Source organism: Sebastes umbrosus, chromosome 16 (genome assembly GCF_015220745.1).
Source record: "Sebastes umbrosus isolate fSebUmb1 chromosome 16, fSebUmb1.pri, whole genome shotgun sequence".
In the NCBI taxonomy this organism is placed as follows: Eukaryota; Metazoa; Chordata; class Actinopteri; order Perciformes; family Sebastidae; genus Sebastes; species Sebastes umbrosus.
The window spans coordinates 17,654,128-17,675,603 of record NC_051284.1 but is presented as its reverse complement, the minus strand read 5'-3'; the positions used below and the strand labels follow the sequence as shown (position 1 = coordinate 17,675,603).

The 21,476-nt window shown below is 41.3% G+C and overlaps 2 protein-coding genes and 1 long non-coding RNA gene across 9 annotated transcripts in view; 1 reads left to right on the top strand and 2 right to left on the bottom strand.

The window, feature by feature from the left end:
* dph6 (diphthamine biosynthesis 6) overlaps nt 1–21,476 on the top strand; it is a 244,844-nt gene that overhangs the window by 27,479 nt on the left and 195,889 nt on the right. The window lies entirely within an intron of this gene.
* cdin1 (CDAN1 interacting nuclease 1) overlaps nt 1–21,476 on the bottom strand; it is a 64,309-nt gene that overhangs the window by 23,570 nt on the left and 19,263 nt on the right. For 4 of the 6 annotated variants that reach the window (XM_037746196.1, XM_037746198.1, XM_037746197.1 and 1 more), the window contains 6 exons: nt 20,599–20,671; nt 11,478–11,557; nt 11,057–11,106; nt 8,504–8,571; nt 6,890–6,955; nt 5,556–5,661 (listed from right to left, as the gene is read on the bottom strand). In XM_037746196.1, coding sequence (XP_037602124.1) covers nt 5,556–5,661; nt 6,890–6,955; nt 8,504–8,571; nt 11,057–11,106; nt 11,478–11,557; nt 20,599–20,671 — 443 coding nt within the window. Of the gene's footprint in view, nt 1–5,555; nt 5,662–6,889; nt 6,956–8,503; nt 8,572–11,056; nt 11,107–11,477; nt 11,558–11,930; nt 12,402–20,598; nt 20,672–21,476 lie in introns of those variants that run through there. The other 2 variants (XM_037746201.1, XM_037746200.1) reach the window with 2 other exon arrangements.
* Nucleotides 1,509–5,547, bottom strand: LOC119474285. The gene is made up of 2 exons (XR_005203546.1): nt 4,972–5,547; nt 1,509–4,692 (listed from the first exon to the last, which is right to left on the bottom strand). It is a non-coding gene; the product is annotated as an uncharacterized LOC119474285 (long non-coding RNA).

Below are 21,476 nucleotides of genomic sequence, written 5' to 3'. Positions count from 1 at the left end.
AAATGGATTGACGGTTCTGAGAACATAACAGAATTACCATGCGGTAAAATCTACAGCATACAGTTCCAGATATAATTGGAAAAAGTTCATAAAGAACTCAAGATGTCTAATTGCAGCTGTGTCAACTAATATAAAACATCACATAAATCAGATTTTTGTCTATTCATTAGCCAATGTGTCAGCGAGCAGATTAGTGAACAGTCTGGGGAGAGTCTTCAGAATTATGACTTCCTCAGTAATTGTAGTTTTGCCTCCATTATGTGCGTCAAAAAAGTGTTGCAACAAAGGACAGGCACTAATCTCATTTGCGCAAAACACATTTGAATGGAGATCGATATGCACTTTTCGGAGCATGAGAATTTTCTGCTTGTAATTATGGGAGGACATAAATTATCAGCAGGGCATGACTTTCAAAAGGACTAAAACAAAAGAGCCAGATGAAACACACAGCATCCAAGTCCCAACAAATTTCCAAGTGGTCAAGCCAGATGATGTATAACAGCAAACCCAAAAGTCTTAACCCCCATTTCATATGAGGGAGAAATGAGGCATACTGTCCCATTATATTGCTATAAATCATTTTTCGTGGACGGCTGACAGCTTTTTATCAGATCTAACCTTTTCAAGCCTCCATTAAGAGTGCTAACATTTTCAACTCTTGACACATTTGCAGTTTACGAATCTCACAGCTGATTTACTTTGGGAGGGGGGCCGCGCTGGCGTCCATGCTCATTTCCACACAGGCTGTCCATTGTGTTGGCTGGGGTGGAATGGGGGAGGGAAAATGGGAAATGGCGAAGAGAAGAACAGGCTCTGAATCTATTTGTTTAACTCCACATTTACCTATGTTTAATCTTCTATACCGCAGTGCAAAGTAGTGTTGTTGCTGAAAAGCTATTTTGTGGTAAACAGTATATTCTGATTTACTCTATTGATTCTTTCATGGTACACAACTGCCGCATGGAGGGCAATTAAGGGCCACAAAGATCCCTCATAATCTGACAGATTAATAATGAGTGGACGCTCAGAGAAGAAAAGCTGTGAGACTATGAAACACGCAAAGACTAGACAAATAAAAATATAAACAACAAGCGTTATATCAATTTAAGAGGGTCTCTTGTAGCTATTTTTGTCATTTTTGTTTGCTTTGTGACTGTGCTTTGATGTGAAAGGCTGTAGTGTTAATGTTTTGACTGATTTTATTTTAGTAGCTGTGATACACACTCTCCTGACAATGACGGCCAATCATTGATCTATAGATCCATCTATTTGTCCATCCATCAAGCATCAAAACTTCGCTGGTGTCTTTAGTCCTCCATTCCAGATATACAGCTTTTACAAAAAGGACTGACAACAACATATTAAGTAGGGGTGGAATTCACCAGAGGCCCCATAATACGACATTATCACGATACTTGTCATGATCTTATTGCGATTTTAAACATTTTGTGATATGCTGAGCATTGCGATGATAGATTATGATATATTGCAATTTATTACCTTTTTTCAACTGTAAATTATGCAGTTTGTCAACATCTGTTTTTATCTAATAAGAAACAGTTTTCACTCAGTTTATCTCAGAATTTCCATTCACATATCTTGAGGTCAGAGGTCAAGGGACCCCTTTGAAAATGGCCATGCCAGTTTTGCCAAAATTGTGCATAATTTTGAAGCGTTATTTAGTGTTCTTCCCGACAAGCTAACATGACATGGTTGGTACCAATCGATTTGGGTTTTCTACTTTGATATAATACCAGTAGCTTCACTTACCTAGCTTTAAAACTGACAGAATAGCAGCCAGGCCTGCCGTTGGATTGTTAAGAGGTTAATAGTTTATATAATAAAAGATCAATATTTGACGTCCGTGTATTGATACAATATTACCACGCAAAATATCGTGATACTATGCTGTATCGTTTTTTTCTCCCACCCCAATATTAACTAAACCTCACAGGGACCACAGTAGCATGGTCAAAAATACAAAAACAACAATCATCCAAGTGCACAAATATTCAGGAAGCCAGCAAATATATGTTATTATCCGAATGTATTCAGGATTAATTATCTGATGAGCTAAACTGAACTTCAGTTGCTGCTCGGAGAGTTATGGAAGGAACTTTGCCAACCGTAATTGATTTAAGTACGCCATAATCAAGGAGGGGCAGTTAAGGTGGCACCACACGAGGGTCCATATTTCATTACATGCTGTGTTTAACCTTACCCACTTCTCCTAAAGCACACAAGAGGCTCATTATGTGTTTAATATTCACCAGCAGGTGAATAATTTTTATGCAACTCTGATAGTTGGGCGAGATGGATAACTCAATTATCTGAACATCCGTCAGAGCAGAGGGCTCGCTGGCGCTGGAACGCCACCAGCTAAGATTGATGGCTGGGAGACACCAATAGCTGCTGCTTCGCCATCTCATCCAGGCACTGGGCCTGAACACGCCGTTTGATTCTGCAAGAAGACCGTTTTTCTCTCCATTTTTTTTCCCTCCCTTTTTTTTATCTTTTTTTTTTCTTGGGAGCATTGTAGGTGAAGCGTCATTACCCCTCACTCCACTGAAGAGGGGTTCATTATGGGGTTAGTGTGTTGGCAAGACTATTGTTTGGATGATAAATGCAGTTGGTGAGGGCTTTGGAGGGAAAATTAGTTATGTTTTTTCTTTTCCGTCTACAAAAACATGTCCCCATAGCTCACTCTGCAATGCTTGAGGGCAAAACCGAGAACAATTAACACAAGCGATGGGTGAAGCAGCTCAGTTAAAGCAAAGAGGGAATTCATGAAAAATAAGCAAATCACTGGAAATGTCAATCAGGGGCAATGAAGTAATTACAAACACTGCTGTGCGATTCCAAGGGCAGTCAGAAAGAAAAACCCAAAGGTTTGGAGTCAAGCACTGAAATCTGAGTTTGAGGAATGAAGGAATGGACAAACACCCTAAACATCAGCCCTTCAGGCTCCCGTCTCATAAACTGAAATCAACTAATGAGAAGTGAAAGCAGGATGATGTCACCCCATCACTCTCTTGTACCCGATTTCTCCAATGGTTTATGTTTTTTGCGACTACAAAGCTCTGACCCCAAATTGACTGCTGGCACACACAAACATGCACACGTACGCACGCACTCAGACGATAATACGTAAGGTCTAACAATAAGAGAAAGATGAGGCACATTTTCAAATGTCAGCAGTAAATGTCAATTAAAAATTACAAGGGTGCTGGAAAAGGTAGGGTCTGAAGGGACTGACATTTTTTCTTTTTTGACACAACAATGTTTATCTGACCGGGCTGCTGGCTGACGTGATGGGATCTGCTTTGTCAGTTCCTTAATACACTCGGACAAGGCCGCCCCAGTGAATATCAATGAAAGACACCCGTGGGCAAATATGTAAGGCTCAGACTAACCATCCAATCAGCCTGTTAGTATTCTGATATTTTGACCTACTGTAAACTAACGCCACGAGTACCAAAGAGGAAGACCAAAGACAGATTAAAGCCACTTTCTTCAATCCAAACCAAGAAAGGACATTTGACTTGCACCGTGAAATATTTATGGAAACGTCTGATCTTCACGTCATGCTAATCAAAAGAGCTCTCTTCTTCATTTATTGCATTATTTTAAGTTTGACTGACTGAGACATTGGTATCATTTAAGTACTTTCTCATTAAGCATCGTCTGGGAATGTTCTAGAGCTTAAGCAAAGCCCTTTTTATTGTCACCAACTTTCTTAGCAGTATTTAATGAGGCCTAACACAGATAGTAACCATCAAAGATTGGCCCTTTTTAAATTCACACCTCAGTGACTTTTAGTCCCTGACGTCAACAATAGTAAAAACAAATGACAAGCCTTTTTTCTTCTGGAAAATAAAAAACTATGTTACTCTGAGAAAATAAAACACCCCATTGATTATGACCTTGACCTCATCTCCCGCATTTTAACTGCTCAATGATATTGGATGAGTCATCTTCCCTTAAAATCAAATGATCGCTCTGCTGGCAGCTTCTGAGTGAAATCAGTAGGTCAGTCATCTGTAGGCAGGGGTAACGTTTTACTGAATGTGGAACCATTAATTCCCTTTCATTTACTTTTCAGTCTTTACATATAAAAAAAACCCTGAAGTTATTGCTTAAAATACAGATTAATTTGACATTATGTGTAGTATATATGGGTTGCTCCCAAAAAATCCTGAGTATGAAGGGATTATCAATAAACAAATAAATCTGCATTTCCAATTTAGTTTGTATATTGTATACTAAAATTGCAAAAGAATGAGCCTAACAAGATATTTTGAATGGATATTGGTTATCTATATCAGTAAAACCCTGATATAGATAAGTATTTTGCTATCTAATCTCCGATAGGCAGACAATAGAATGATTGTTTTAGAGTGGGGAACAATACATACAAAACCAGAAATGAAAATTCACTCATGATAAACAACTGCCCCTCCTGTGTTGTGGCCATAGATCCAGAAGTCTGATCCTGATCTGGTACTGCACACGCACCAAGAAAACAAAAACAAAGCTAGAAAGAGAAAGAGAGTCCGGCTGTGCCCGGGGTCTGGAACCTCCCGGCGTTCCAGCACCATGTCACAACATGTCAGCTGGCCGTCACGGCTGAGGGGGGGCCGGGGCTGCAGCGAGGCGAATGGAGGCAGTATGGGCGACTTTTCAACCTAGTGACTGGAACCCCGCGCCAAGAGAGGCAGGGATGTGAAGACCATGTGCGAGTGAGCCTTCAGTGTGAAATTTAGCCAGGATAACACAGAGTATGCTACATTTTTAGATAATGGCTGATGACACGTATGACAATAGCCTATATTTTTAAGAGTTAATTTATTCAGTGGCTGGGACACTATAGGACATGTTCAGCCTTTAAAGGTGCTCTCTACAATATCCATAGCACTAATAAAGCAGTAAACAACTATTTGCTACATAAAGATATAGAGGAGTAATGTCTACCTGAGCAGAGAATGAAGTCGCTCTCCCTCTGTGTGTGTTATAATCCAAGATTCTCCTTGCTTTGTTTACATCGCCAAGCCGGCTGTGCATGCTTTTAGTGCATGTGAGCGTGCCCCACAGGCTAGCTCACACACCTCTGTTTACCCATGGCGGGTCAGACCACGAGGGCCCGTTCCTGTCCAAAGGTTCTCATGACAACAGATGCAGCGGATTAATCACCCATTTCCCAGCTTCCCTTCCAAAACAATGTGTGTACTCTGAGAAACAATCAAGCTCACAAGCAGAGCCTTCAGGCTGTAAAAAAGGCTCCAATGACAGGAGTGGATGTGGAAGTAGTGTGATGTACAAATGTACCATATGGAAGTTCAAGTGTGGGGTTAGTGTGGCCTGTGCCAGGGAGGAAGTGGTTAGTGTTGTTAGACAGAGATATGAGCTGCCTTTGTAATACTGAGGAAAGCTGATTGTGGTTTGTGGTCAAAAAGGAGAAGTTATAAACAATACGCAAACGGGGATAATAGGAGTTGCAGAATTATATGGTGAATTTAGATAAGCATATGAAAGTAGTAAACGAAGAGAAGACTCACCTGTTCCAGTAGCTCCAGAACTGTTCGTTGAGATAGGTGCGATGACTGTGGTCGTCTCCGAATGAAGCTTTGCTCTCAATCCAGTGTACAATGTGTCCCTCCACGGCTTTTCAGAAACGGAAACACAGAGCAACACTCAGAAAGCCAGTGACAAGAAAGCCACACAAGCAAGATTGAGAAAGTGACATTTTCTTAGATTTTTTATCCCTGTCATTCACAAAAATCAAAGAAAATCTGGTGTTGACATGACAATGTTTTGACATCTGTATAATCCTCTTTGAAACAAGGTAACTAAGGTTAACAGTGATTATGTTTACATGCACAACATATTCAATTTTTAGCCCTTATTCCAAAAAAGACAATATTCCTCCTAAGCTGTTTACATTAAAATGAATATTCCACTAATATTCCTGTTTACATGCAGCTGTGCATACTCCAATTAACGAAACTGGTGGTGGAACACAGCTTCCCTCTTTCATTCCTTCAACCACCTTCTTGAAGAGGTCAGCGATGAGATATTTGCGCGTATCCTAAAAACCTGTTTATCCAAGTCTTTCATAATGTTTAAAAGTAGGTGTGTTTCTCCTTCTGACCAGAAATGTGGGCTTTTCATTTGGGCATGCACCTCTGTAAACTGTCAGCTAGTTGGTTTGTGTACAATGCACAGAACTGACCGTAAACAGGCGAGAGGCCGTGTGTCGCAAACTGCTGTAAAAAACCCAAGACGCATATTCTGTTTGTGCTGTAGACGTGTCCAGAGAATGCTCCTTAAACCTCAATAATGTCGGCATATACCACATGTCTTAATCGGAAAAATGCTACATACGAAATAAGGCATAATTCAGAATATCCAAACGGAATATACTGTTTACATGACCCACATCAGATTTGGATTATAGTCGAATATTAGTGTGCATGTACATTAATATACCACTGTTATTCCGAATATGATAATATCTGCAAGGCTGGGGTAGAGATGTATACCCAAAAGAAAAGCCCACATTTCTGGTAGGAAGGAGAAACGCACCTACTTCTAAACATTACGAAAGACATATGATATGCACAGGTTTTTGGATATGCGCAAATATTGCATCTCCGACCTTTTCAAGAAGGTGGTTGAAGGAATGAATGAGGGAGGCTGTGCATGGTCGAACAAGTCCACAATGGTTACGTTAAATGGAGTATGCATGGCTGCATGTAAACAGGAATATTAGTGGAATATTCATTTTCATGTCTTTATCGGAATAAGGGCAAAAAAACTGAATATGTTGTGCATGAAAACGTAGCCACTCAGTTATTACAGATAGAATATTATTATACGTGTAAATACTAACCAATGGGAACCTCCAGGATGATATCAGGTGTTTTGTCGTAGCCCATAACTCTCAGTTGGTTTTCATCTACAGGAGATAAAGTGCAGTATTTTAACATCTGACTCTTCCTTTGCGATAAGTTTTACTCTTCACCAAACAAGTTCTGTTGCATCCATCACAGGCAGGTAACCTAACAGCCTTCACCAAGGTGCTGGTAACAAAACCCCTTAGTGTTAGTGAAGCAGAGAAATAACAGTAGAGGACAGCAAGCACAGTGAAACCATTAACTACATCTGCCACGTATTCGCTGCCGTTGCACAAAAACCTGTAAAAGCCTAGTTACAGAGCTTACTCTCCAGTTCGCAGTTTGGCAGAGCTTTATAAAATATACAGCGAGGGGACAAGGTTGGCATTATAGCGTCTGTAAGCTTGACCCCTGCCTGCACAGGCCGCAGCCATTGTCCTTGACTTCTGGTGCGCTTCGGCCATTATCCCCACAACACCTGATTTCTCCATTAAATCTCGGGCTGACCAGGTCATTCAGTTCCAAGGGCCTGCCTCTTTGTCTCCAGCCAAGCTCAACTAATGGGGCATGGAAGGGAATTGAGGAGAGATGGAGGGTGGCGGTGTCAGTGGTGGTGAGGAGGTAGCATCATCAGCCAAGGGGGGAGAAAGAGAGCTGAGTGAGGTCAGAGAGGCTGCCAGAGGCCTGTGGTACGGAGGGGCATCCTGGGTGTGGTAATGTGGGTGTGGATGTGGTGGGATGGGAGCCTCTATTCATACCTGCTGGGCTGTTGACATGTGGCTTTGATCACCTTTTTTTTTTTTACATCACCTTTGATTAAAATTAATGGGCCATCCCTGCTGTTGGGTAGCTTATTTCCAATCCATTTATCAGATGGGGTGAGGCTGCCTGAGTGGCCCTCGTGCCGCCCGAACTCTGACAGTTTTAGAACAGTCCTCTGTGCAGCTCCGAAGAAAGGTCAGCACTCCAGGATCAAATAAATGATATGGTCTTAATGACAGTGGGAATGACTTTTATCCTTCATCACTCATCTGACCTAGGGGATGGTGATGGGACTGGGGTGATGGTGAGGAAGGCAGGGTTAAAAATTACGTTTCACAATTTCACACCCGGACACGCTACCTTGATTTAATATTGTTGGAACAAGATAATCGTGTAAGGAAAGTAGAAGATAGTAAGAGATCAAAAATATAATTGGTTAAAATATTACAACCACATATGAGGAGTTTCTTTTTTTCTAAACATTAATTCCCTTTGGAAGAAAAATGGCAACTGTATTTGCAGTCAAAGAGCCCCACAATGGTACCATAATATCCTTGTTCATGTAAACAGAAACCTTCTTCATCCACTTTAGAAAACAGCAACCTGAGAGGACCAAACATTACAACTAACGGAACATTAAAAGCTACCTTTAAAGGCTTTTATTCTATAAATATTCATTCATCCAGGGATATTTGATAACAGCTCCTTGTAGTTAGCAGATCAATAAGAGATAACATCCACTGCATCAGTCATGTCCAGGTCTTCCTTTACTAAACTTACAAAAAGGCTACACTGCTGTGGCCGAATTGACTTTAGAAATGTGATGAGAAGGTCAAGAGATGCCTTACCTAGAAAGGAAAGATTCCTCTCCTTCAGTTTGTCACAGAGCAGCACCTCGTGCTCGTGGCCGATAGCGCTGAGAAAAGAGAGTCAAGGATTCCAACAATATAGAAACAGCAGTATCTTATACATACAAACAGAATATACGGGTAGAAAGGACATTCCCATTCAAATCAACGTAGCAGGATGGTCAGAGTGGCGTTGCCATAGCGATCGTTGTAGCAGGCTGGACACAAACTAAACCGACTTGTGGTAAGTTGCAGACTCACTGAGGTGAGGTTTTGCAGCAACGACGACTAAACAAGCAGTGGAGTAGTAACGTTACGAGGCACATAGAAAATGTAAATAAGTCAAATTGAACGACTTAGTGCTTCATTCATTAATAAGTAATATATATGAGAAAAAAAAAGTTGATCACAAAAAAATCTGGAAATTTACCTTTGAAATTGGTTACTATGGAAACCACAACGTACACTGTAGTCTGCTGTGGTAACGAGATCCGTGCGCAGACGTGAGGTGAAGTAAACTCAACTGTGCTTGTGTATGCTTGACATCAGTTTAAGTTAAGAATCTGCTTCTCTCCGCTATTGGCTTACTATGCAAAGTGAAAGCCACTTCTCTTCTTGCCGGATGTACAGAAAGAGCCCAATCAGAGTTTTCAGGTCAACCTTAATCTGCTTTCACAACAAATCTCCAAAGTGCATTACCTAAATGAGGAAGAAACAAAATGCCAATTTGGCAAAATGCATAGAGCGCCTGCACTCGCTGCTCCGCTCATTCCTCTAAAATCTTTGAAGAAAAATGCTTTTAGAATAAATGCCATTTCGCATCAGGGCGCATGCTGCTTGATGCCACAGAAAGGCATCCTGCATTTACACAGGCTGGATATCTTATATGCAAAACTGACTTTTTCCAAGAAAGAGAAAAGTTAGTATGCCATTATAGTGCCCTCAACAAACACTAATCTCTAAAAAATGCATTTAATTAATACATGCATATTGTGATTGGCACAAATGCTTTCCTCCCTTTCAAAGCACATAGTGGGGCGGTTATAATGAACTCTCTGTGGAGGAGTAACTGACTCTAAGTTGACACTGACGGGAGGACAGCCAAAGAAAGGTAAAAAGGGGGGTGTGTGGAAGGAGGGCAGGGTAGGACAGGGTTGACTGGCTATGAACAGAACAACCCAGCCCCACCACACACAACGCCAAAGCTTGAACACACACAATAACATACAGATGTACCCATGTAAACTCATTCAAATAAGTCTCCTCCCCCAGGAAAGAGTTGGTCTGCTACCCAGCTGCTCGCTCCTAAATAGCTTGGACTGCAATTCTGCCCCTATAGTCGAGGCCAAGCTCCTGATAGATACAGTAAAGAGGGGTATTTGTAGTTGGGCAAAGAAAAGGAAGGAAAACAGTGGAAATATATAAGGAGTGCAACAGAATTATGAATAAATAAAATAAAACTAATGTGCGATTAAAATTAATAGTTGAAGTTGGACTGATGTGCCCAGAACTGTCCGTGGTGCTGAACGGCATAAGAATTGTCAGTACTAAATAAAGCAGGGCTTAACAATAACACTTGCCCAGGGCAAGTAAAATGCCACATTGGGCTAGTAAATTTAGCAACTCACTTGCCCTATCGGACAAGTGGTAAAAAAGAAATAAGCAGGAGCTGGAGCTGATGATGGAAGTAACTGAGGAGTGAGCTTTCTTATTTTTTGTATTGTTGTTTTACCATTGTACAGCACTTAGGTAAACTTTTGTTGGTTTTAAATGTGCTATATAAATAAACTAAACTTGAGCCATCTCGCTTCCTTCCCATCTCTGTTGAGAGTTGCACATGCGCAATACCGATCGGGGCCTCGCGACAAAAATGGCGACAGGTAAAGACAAAGTTTATGAGCTGAAGTGCAAGCGAGTTTAGTTGGGTGGCGTTAGAGGATGTGGGCGAAACTCCAACTATGTATTGCGCAGTTTGTCGCAAGTTTGAGGGCAAGGCGGATAAAATATGACAATTAACTTTAGTCTTTGTTGTTATTTGGTAATCACTAATAAATAAAAAAAATTGTATAACGGCAAGTACAAATTTACTTTGGGGAAGTAAATTTTTCACCCACTTTCCCAATCAGGCAAGTAAAAAAAAACATTAATGTTGAATCCTGACAAGGTTTTAAAAAATCAGCATGTAAGACATTTTTGTAATTAACGTAAAATCATCTGGGTTAAATAAAATACCAAACAAAAGAACATATTAACCACCACGCGGCTTATGAATGATCTTTTTTTTCTTGTATCATAGAACATTGGGTCTGATCCACTGTGTGCACATGGAGATGCATTTAGATCAGCCAATCCTCCTCCTCCTCCTCCTCCTCCTCCTCCTCCTCTTCCCTCCATCGCCTTCCAGCCGCTGCACCGGTGATAGTGGGATGGCAGGCGGGATGAAACACTTCCTCTGTGAAGCAGAACTTTTATGTCAGGTGAAGCCAGACACATCTCATCCCCTTCAATAGCTCCTCGTCAATTTCAGGCTTAAAATTTTATGGGATAGGATACTGTTTGATGCAGTCTACCAGCGGTCCATAACAGCAGTCATTTATTGTGCACTGAAAAGAGGGGGAAGAAATATTATGGCGTGCGAAAAGGGTGGGTGGGTGGAAGGGGAGGTGAAGGAAGGGAAAAGGAGCCCGTACAGTGCCGGGGAGAGGAGAAAACACAGGAGATGCTGGCAGATTGGCAGGCATGACCGCCGGCTCTCACGTGACCTCATCAGCAAACATGAGCGGCTGATGCCGTCTGTCAGCCAGGTGGTACAATAACACCTAAAAACTCACTGTACCTAAGCAGGAGATTTGTTACATGGAAAAGGGCAATAAAATGATATGAAATTGAATTGAAGTAATTAAAAATCATTCCATGACACCAAACAATTTAAATGATTTTCCTGTAATATATCAGTTTAAATGTAAACACTTACCTGGTAGATGTTAGTGGCCAAAATTTGGTCCGGAATTAACGACGGCTCTTTGAGCATGCTGTTCAGGACTGGTTTAGAGGCTAAGAACAGGACAGAAAGGCAAAAGAGGGAGAGAAACAATTACAAAAAATTACATAAATATCATACGTAAATGACGTCAAACATTGAAGCTCGTCTAACCCACAAATATATATAAAATATTCTAATAGCTGCATTGAATTGAGAGCGAACAGCGGAAATATACAGACAATAGACAGTCTTGACACACTGTAATTCACCATGCCACTGTTAGTGCAGTATTTCCACACAAGTCCATTAGATGGCTGCTTGGTGTCTATACAGATTTTCTATAGATAAATGTTTCAGTCCAGAGCACAGGAGCCCCATGTAGTTTATCTATGTTATGAACGCCGACTATTCTGCATCTCTCATCCCCATTCTTGCTCTACTAACATTATAAATCAGGAAGGAAAGCCCGCTGGATTGATTTCGCTGGTACCGCAACAGCAAAAAAAAAAAATTCCTTAAATCATTTCTTAAAAAGATTTGGATTAAATGGATTGTATCATTGTGTGACGAAATGGTCGAGGCACGCCATTTTAGTGATACATGGTCCTGACAGACTTGCGGCATTTCAGACACACAATACAAGGAATGTTTCTATTCACATTTCAGGCATGGATGGTGCCTGTACCAACACTGCACAAGCTCATCTAATAAACTGCGCAGAGTATATAACTGTTAAAAACAACACAGCTTATTTAAAGATTTATAAAAAAATGGATAAAGGAGTTTAAAAAAAAAAACCTTCAAATGAAAAATGATGGATTGGAAAAAGACTTTACAGATGCTGACTGGATCATTAAGCGTCTCTTAAATTAATATCATTAATAAAAATGCATTTAGAGGAACATTTAGAAACCCTCCTTTTCAGTCCCTTTGCATTTCTTTCATTGGTATTACTCCTTGAGAAAACTATCACAGAGAGGACGAACAGTGCTGTGATCCCTCATCTACCTTATGATGAAATAAAGAGGGAGGAGGGTGGAAGAAGAACAAAGCCCATTCAGCGCTCCCTCCTCTCTTTCTATTTCTTCTTCTTTGTCTCCATCTTTCTCTGCCATCTCTTTTTTTTTTTTTTTTTTTCTTGCTACCTCCTCTCTGTTTCAGTCTCTCCCAGCCAGCCACGGTACTCCCCCAGCCCACCCCATAACCTCACTCTCCCTCTTAGAGCTGCAAGGCACAGGGCTGTGCTTTATTTCTTCGCTCATTTTTCTCAGAGATTGGTACCTTCACACGCAGATCCATACCGTGCTCCTGTGCGGTGCGGGCGGGCGGTGAAGAAAGAGGGTTATATTTTCCCCTTGAGTTAGGACACCTCATGACAAATGATAATGGATAATCAATAAAGCGGGAAATATGAGGCAGCAAACTTTATGAAGCCAGGAGACATATTACTCCCCAACAACACTGGTTTCCCTTAACAAAGTCACTACTCGACTGTGCCTAATAATCTGAAGGAAAATCAAAGGACCCGCAACCACATCAGCAATATTGGCAACTTATTCCACTTTAATGGCATTTTGATTGATTTTTTCCCTCTTCCTAATGGTCGTTTTATAGATTTGACGCTGCTTCTGCAAAACAGTAGTGTGTAATAAACCTCCCCGAAGGCAAACGGCAGCCATTAAAGCTCTTGTCTTACTAGCGCTCATAATTGGGGGTTGACCACCACCACATTTTGGTCTCTCACATAACACACACAAACACACACTTCCAGCACTAGCCTTCTCTCTCTCTCTCTCTCTCTTTCTTTTTTCCAAGCCCTTTTATATTTTTGGTAGACGGCCATAATAAGTGATAGGATCCCTTCCTCCTGCTCTTTCTGAGCGATGGGGTTAAAAATAGCCATAAAGAGGTGACCTTGGCGCTGACATTGTGGAATTTCAGCCAAGCATTGACCTGATGAAAATGGAAGGCCGGGCCACTAATAAATCAGGATGCTTTTAAAATGAGTTTACCCTAATGCTCATTCATCACGGGCTGTAATGCCATTTGCAGGCCCGGGATTCGCCGCTGTGCACAAACACAGCAGTAAATAACAACAGGGCCCTCGCATCCCTCGCATCGTTGCAGCCTCCAACATCAGCATACATTTATTAAAGACGCCCCCGCCTTGCACGGCAGCACTCCTCTATGACACCCTGAGCTCCTCTCTGCCACACACACACACACACACACACACACACACACACATGGCGTGCTCTTTAAATACACACAGACGCACACATAAAACACGTGCAGGAAAATAAAAAAAAAAAGCATAATCTGAAGAACACCAGACACAGAGAACAAAGCCCTGCAGCGCGACTTTGCACCTTGTAAACATTCACCAAATTTACTGTAATTGTCCCATGTTGGTATAAATTCTGACTAAGGCGCCATATCACACCGTCAACATCTGAACAGAAAAAGAACAGAGAAGAGGAGAATAATAGATGTGAAACGCTATACGCCTCCATTGGGATTCGCTAAAGAAAACAAGCAGTGTAAACAAATCACGAAGTCTGTTTTCATATGCAACTCCAAAACAAGATAAACTACATAAAGCAAGGTAACGGCAACATAACCTTGGCTTGATTTCTTATTGCGCGCTCGTGTCATTTTGTAACTACTCTTCCTTTTTCTCCACGAGGGTGAAAAAGTCATTATCTCAAACACAAAAAAATGTTGAGAAACCTCATTAGATAGCAACATTTGTTGAGGGAGGACCGTAATAAACAGTAACGGATGACGATTGTTATTGCCCCTGACACTGATGAGCTCCTCTGCAAGTTTGTTTATTAATTAAAAAACCCACTTTTTTTTTTTCCACGGGCGGGAGGGGGGGCGCTTATCCATTTCCTCTATATACCCACCACCCCCCCACGCACACACACACTCCCCATGCACAAGCCATTGAGCTGTGGAGGGGCACTCGTTCATCAAACTTCATGGTGCAAGGGAGAGACAGGTCCTGATAATGTGCGCCGCTAAAGCTGATTTTCCATGATGAATCTCGGAGCATATAAATTGGCTAATATCTGAAAACATTTACAGATACTAGAGGAATTGACTACTTGTGGGACATGATGGATGAGGCTCCGCGACGCTGGCCGACAGCTCTGCAAATCTCTGCGGCTGCCTAAAGCCCTCATTTGATTTTCCAATTTACTCCTTTTAAATTTATCCTCCCGTATTGAAAAAAACAGAAGATGGGCGAGCGAGAGAGAGTGGGAGATGAGAGGAAGGGGGGAAAAAAAAAAAAGTGTTTTTTTTTTAAGTATCTGTGGTGGTGTGTGTAGGTGCTAGTTGATGATATGAGGTGGTATCTCCTGTGCAGGAGGAGCCCAGTCCCTGAAGAGGTTACTGGGGCAGAACTGATCTGCTTCCACCTGATTCTCCCTGATAGCGGTGAGATGAGACTCTACATTCCTCTGTGTGTGTGTGTAGCAGTAGTAATAGAAGATCTGGGGAGGCTCTGCTATGGAGCGAGGCTTCCCAGGTCAGGCCATTAGACTGTGGCAGAGGCTGACTGGAGCTTCTCTGCTGAAAAGGAGTAATTAGTATACTTGTCAAGTGAAGTGCCACGCCGCTGCTTACCTCCCTTGCACCCACCCCTTGCATGCATACACACACATACAGAAACACTCATCCTGCCTTTACCTCCTTACTCCCTCCCTTCTTGCTAATGAAGTGCCCTTGCTCTCATTATTTGAAAAAAAGAAAAAAAAGGTCTGCATATACACCCCAGTGGAGAGGTGAGAGAGAAAAGAGAGGAGCACTTGAAGACAAGAGAGGAGGAACCATTACAATCACAGTGGTATACCAAAGTTGAGATTTTACTGGATGGAACATAATACAATATTCAGTTATCAACACGTCTGATCTGCAAAACACTGGAGCTATTATGAATTCTGTCAAGGAAGCGAAGGATCATAGTAGACACTAACATTCTCACAGTGTTAACATCAAACACAGGACATTTATAACCTCGCGTACAAGGCTTCTGTAAAGGAATGTGACAATAAATCTTAAAGGCGGTCGAATCACATAGTTACAAAACATGGAGCAGCAATCTAATCTGGAGCCGGGCCTTGGGAAAATGGAAAAGGTCAAATAGCTAGCAAAATTGCCTCCTCAAAAAAAGTACGTCTAAATCTAGAGGCACATCAACTCCTGTCAAAGGCGGAATAGAGAGAAAGATGAAGAGATAGCAGGAGGGGGGAAAGAAAGAGCAGGAGCTCCCCCAATGTGAGGCAATACGAGGTAGTGTTTTCTACCCACATAGAGTTGGTTTACAATATAACTGTGTCATTTACAGAATTTACCAGTGGGATGAGACGCACACTGTGCACACCTGATGTAGGTTTAATCCAGTTTATGATATCTGTCCATGTCAAACATCTTTCTTTCAATGTTTTAAACAGTTGTAAAATATAATTTTTGTTGCAGTACAGTGTAGTACATCAGTTACGTCACTATTTCGATTACCAACTTCATTGAATTTCAGTGATATCAGTTCAATTTTCCAGTTATCAATTTAAAAGTAATTTCAGCAAACGTTTGCTTGTTCCAGCTGGTGTTGTCAAAAATATCGAAGTATCGATTCTGTATATTTGAAACGGTTTCAATACTCATTTTCCGCAGTATAAATACACGAGTACTAGCTGCGCTTTCTGCTCCGTCTTCTCTCCGGCAGCGAGTTGACACACACACAACGCTATTTATCTTTTGATAAAAATCTAAAATTTGATGTCCTCAATGTTGTCTCAATTTTTCCCCGTGGTATCGAAAATGGTATTGAATATTAATATTTTTTAAGGTATTGTATCAAAGTTAGATATTTCAGTATCGTGACAACACTAGTTTCAACCTTTCAAATGTTAATTTTTTTTTCCCTCTCTTCTTCATTTCAAAGCAAATCACTTAAGTTTTGTTTCGGTTCCATTCAATGCAATTTTATTAATAAAGTAATTTTTTGTAAATTTAGTAATAAAGTTTGCTGTTCTATTTCAGACTACGGAGCCTCCGTGTTGTTGTTTCATAAATACAATGCACAACTCAACCCGTTCCGCACAACGTGATTGGTCGATGCCTATAATTGCGGTGCGAAAACTCAGAAAATCAACGGTGTCCCGGGAAAAAAAGGAGACGCTTCTTCGCCGCGTAATATTTGCGTTCTGTGTGAAAGTACTCATGAAAAAATATATTGCCGTGCGAATTAATCGCATGAAAAGAAAACGCCACCAGTAACGGTCTTTAGTTGTGTTTCTGTTTTATTATTATCAAATTCAATATTTTCATACAATGCCTTACTTGTGCCTATAGGGCTAGCCAATATGATGACATATCACCAAAACAATATAATAATAATCATTAATATTGTGATATAGGCTCGGCCTATATTAATTATTTTTTTTCTCTATAATTTCACTTAAAAGTTTTATGTTCATATTGCACTCAAGTTTTTTTTTGTCAAGTATTTAATTCACACAGGAGTATACAAAAATAGGTTATTTCATATAGACTATTTATTTATTGGGAAGAAAACATGCTATATCGTGATCTGTATCGTTATCGAGATATGAAATGACCAATATCGTGATAGAAGATTTCAGCCATATCGCCCAGCCCTACTTGTGCCTCATAAACTTCATTGTCACATTCATGTCCCGTATTTGGGACATTAGTCCATAACCAAGAACCCTGAGAGGAATTCTGGCATATAAATACATTAAATTTGTCTCAACTGGTTCACAATGCTGTACTTTCTTCCTAAAAATCAAGTGCAGCTTTCAGTGACCTTAAAATAGTGGATATAAACAGTGTAAAAGTGCACATGTGACCTTTCCTCCCCTACTGCCCAGTCTGTTTTCATGAGACAAGGAGCATTATGGATGTTGATATCATATTCAATACGTGATAAAACTGCTTTGAATGTATTGATTTATTTACAAGCGCCACCAGATAGTCTTTCATTCTGCTTGACTGATGCTCTCTCCAATACTTTTGCTGCAAGGAGAGGTGGGGGGGGGGGGGGGGGCAGCTTGTTGGTGGTGTCGTCATGTTGAGGTGTGGTTGTGGTGGTGGTGGTGGTGTGTAGCTAGTGGGAAGGGAGGGGAGGGGGAGCAACAACAAGCGAGCAAAACAAAACAAGGAAGGGACAGAAAACAATTTAAAACTCTGTATTGATCCAGCACTAGTGATTGTACATATATTCCACAGTCCCAAAGGCCCCATTCCTGTGTCTCTTAAATGCAAAGGGACAGAGAAGGGGAATAAAAAAAACGATGGTGCTAGGCAAAGGCAAGCCACTCACCCAGTTGGGGGTAATGTCCCTTATATAGAAGTCTATTGATCTTTGCAATGTGCCTGCCCGACTCCCTCTGGAGTCACCACACAAACACACACACACACACACACATGCACACTGGAGCGCAGTCTGGGGCTGGAAGGGGCCATGACGGATATACCTGACAATAGCACTGAACCAACCTGTTAGCTAATTGCCAGCAAAGACAATTATCCTTGCATTGTTTAATAATGGAAACACATTACTGGAGTCTAATATACACACAGGGAGATTGGAGGATTTGACCGCGCGGTCCATGTGGACAGCAATTCATTTGCAAAGGCCAAGCAGGTCACGGTGAGATTGCAGAGGAGCTCTGTCAAAACAGAAGTCACCCTCAAAGCCACTGACTGCACAGCTGGCAACATTGGGAACAGTAGAATGTAGGGTTGGGACGATACACCCATCTCCTGATTCGATACTTTCACGATACTTGGGTGCTGATTAGATGTGTATTGCGATTCTACAAGTATTGCGAGTCGATGTTACAATTTATTGTGATTTTTGTTAAATTTTTAACACTAGACCATGGGAAACGTTGAATCAAACACTTCTAGGGACTTTTACTTTGGAAATTATGTAAATTGATACAGGAAAAATGTTTAATTTTCAGCATGTATGTAGCCAGAGATGTCCTGAAATCAAATATATCAGTCATTGTCAGGCATTATTTATTACATTCTCTCACAAATTAGTGGTATTTTCTCTTTAATTATTGAGGATATTTAATGTTTTGTACTTCTGCTGAATGTAATCAATCAATCTTATTTCCATATATGTATTTTGTATACACAGTTCCCTTTGTTAAAACCCTTATTTTGAAAACAGGACGTAGTCACATGTGTATACTCCTGCTAATTTCGCCAAGTCCGTCGCTAGCTCTCCCGTCAGCTCCGTTCTCTTTATACATCCATGGCCAGCTCGATTGGGGCCGTTTGAATGCATTTAACATAAATGTCAGTATATGGGTGCTCTATAGTTGTAGCGTCGGCCGATTTGACCACGGAGATGTGAGTGACGGCTGGCTTGACCGCACATGGCAGCAATACGATGACGTTTCCTGTCCATGACAGAGTTAGCATGCAGTCTAGCTCTGCTTTTCCTGGCAATGTATGAAATCCAAAGTGTTTCCATACTTTACTGTATGTGTAGTGTTTACCACTTTGGATTTAATATGTGAGGGTTCAAGTCGTATCCACGCGGACCCTCCGCTGCGGCTTTGATTTGTTTTTGTTGTTTGACGAATACGGAACGGATATGACGTCACGTTACTCAGACTACAACAATAAAAGCCGTAACTTCCTTCTACCTCCACATAGACTCAAATGAAGCAATTATTAAGATTCTGGCATTAAATAATCGCGATACATACGTGAATAGATTTTTTTCTCCCACCCCATCTGAAAATGTGTCATATTGATATAGCAGGTAGGAGTCAAACTATTTACCAGATAAAACGAGATATTAATCTTATCTCAATCACAGTGTGTAGGCTGATTTGGATCTATGATTATCCTGCAAAGGCCATCTAGCTTCTGTAAAAATCACTTTCTACAAGAAGAGGAGCCACGACCATGGCATTAACTGCAAACGCTGAGATCCTGCGTGGTTACAACACTGTTTAGAAATTAAACAACGATCATCCAGGAAGTTTCATCTGCTGCGGATCTATTCTGAGCAATAATAAAGCATGTTTTCACTGTATGGAGATGGAGGGATGCGGTGTGCTATTATCTGAGACGGAGTGCTTCTCCTGGATGAATGCCCTGTTCTACAAGCTGCTCAGACTAGTATTTTGACAGGCAGTGGATAACGGTGGGTCCAAAGCAATCACATCTTTGACTTTGACAAATGGCTGTGCTGTGGCGAAGTTGAAAATAACACACATCCACTTTAATCTCTTTCTTGATTAAATTGGAATCACGTCTTTTTGACATCACACGATTCACTCTGGAAGCACTGACTATACTGCACCGACACACAATCCTCAGGAAAGGCCTATCGAAATGTTATGGAATCATGTTTGCATGTGTTTTTTGTATGAATTAAATGTCACATGTTAAAAGGTGTAACTGCAAATTTTGCGAGTATTTGTGCCAAAAAAATATTACAGGAGGGATGACGTAAGAAAGTTCTACAGAGGAAGAAAAAAAAGAGACACTAACCAGAATGTACACCGACAATTATTCACACTATTTCTGGACAATCTCTTTGACGTGTTAAACAAAAACATTTGCATCTGGAATTTTGTTCTCCCGCGGCGTGTCCATCAGCGTGACCTAGGAATGGTTTGCTTTTTCTGCCACACTTTTCCTCAACTCAATTTCCTCAGAGGACCCGAGTAGAGACGGAGAAAGAGAAGGGGATGAGGGAAGAAGAAGAGAAGGTAGGGGGGTAGATGGATGCATTGGGGGATGAAGAAGGGCGAGGAAAAGAAATCAGGGGTGTTATAAATAACACTGATGAGGTGAGCTAGAATTGATCCACACTGCAGTTGAGAGGTGGGTGGTCCTCCCAGTGTTTAATTGCCAGTCATGTGCCCTGGGATGCAGCTAGTACTAAATGTGGTCCGTCTCTCATTAGGCTTGGACAGGCTGAAAATACAGCAGCCAGGACTGGAATTGGGACTCAAACAGAAAGGGATTCAAAAGACAAAGTGCTACAATTAAGACTGATGGGGGGGAATGATAGAAAGGACAGAGTGGGAAATGGAAAAGTGTTACTCACGCATTCCACCCTCCAGGCCCTGAAGGAACCTGTCCAGGATGATACGAGCCATCAGTGCAGGAGACAGATCCACCTTTACATAGATTGAACAAAAAAAGAAAGAAGAGAATTTGCCTTAATAAAAAACAGGCTATGGCGTCAATGGGGAGTTAATGCTACTCCAAAACATAGGTATAATGGAAATGTTATTCCTCTCTGGAGAATTACTCCATTTACAAACCTTCAGACTAAACCCCACATATCCAGTTGGAAGTGCGAACATATTTCAAAGAGCCTAAGAATTACGGCGCTGAAATTACACGGCCAGTCTACCTTCGTGCTGATGTCACATAGATAATAATGATTGTAATGGCTCTAAATGATATTATTGCGTTTCCAAACCTTGACCTAACTTTCGACAATCCCTGTGCAAATTGGTCTTTGAAAGCGTTGCACTGCAGTAACCTTTCCCACAGGAACAAGAGTTCGCCAATTACACAGCTAAAGCTACCCAGCTGAATTGCCTTCGCCTCTGTCAAACGGACAAGCGTATAGTCTCTCATCTCGAATGGAAAAAGCATCACGCACTGCGCCCGAGCAAGAGGCAATGGAGAGCTTTAATCATGGGATGATCACCAAGGCAAAAACTTCAGGAACCAACAGGACGCACCGCAGGGACTGTGGGAATGCAGCCCCTTAATAGGAAGGATAGAACCTATGGCTGCAGCGCTCTTTGAACACAAAGACACCTTGAGAGGTGTGCAATGTTTTTTGGTTTGAGTGCAGAGAGATGCCCTGGCAGGTAAGGGAGCACTAACGACTGATACCGAAGGTGTCTATCTGATAGGGGTTGGAATCAGATACAGTTTTCACTCTGTTCATCTCGGAGTTTTCATTCT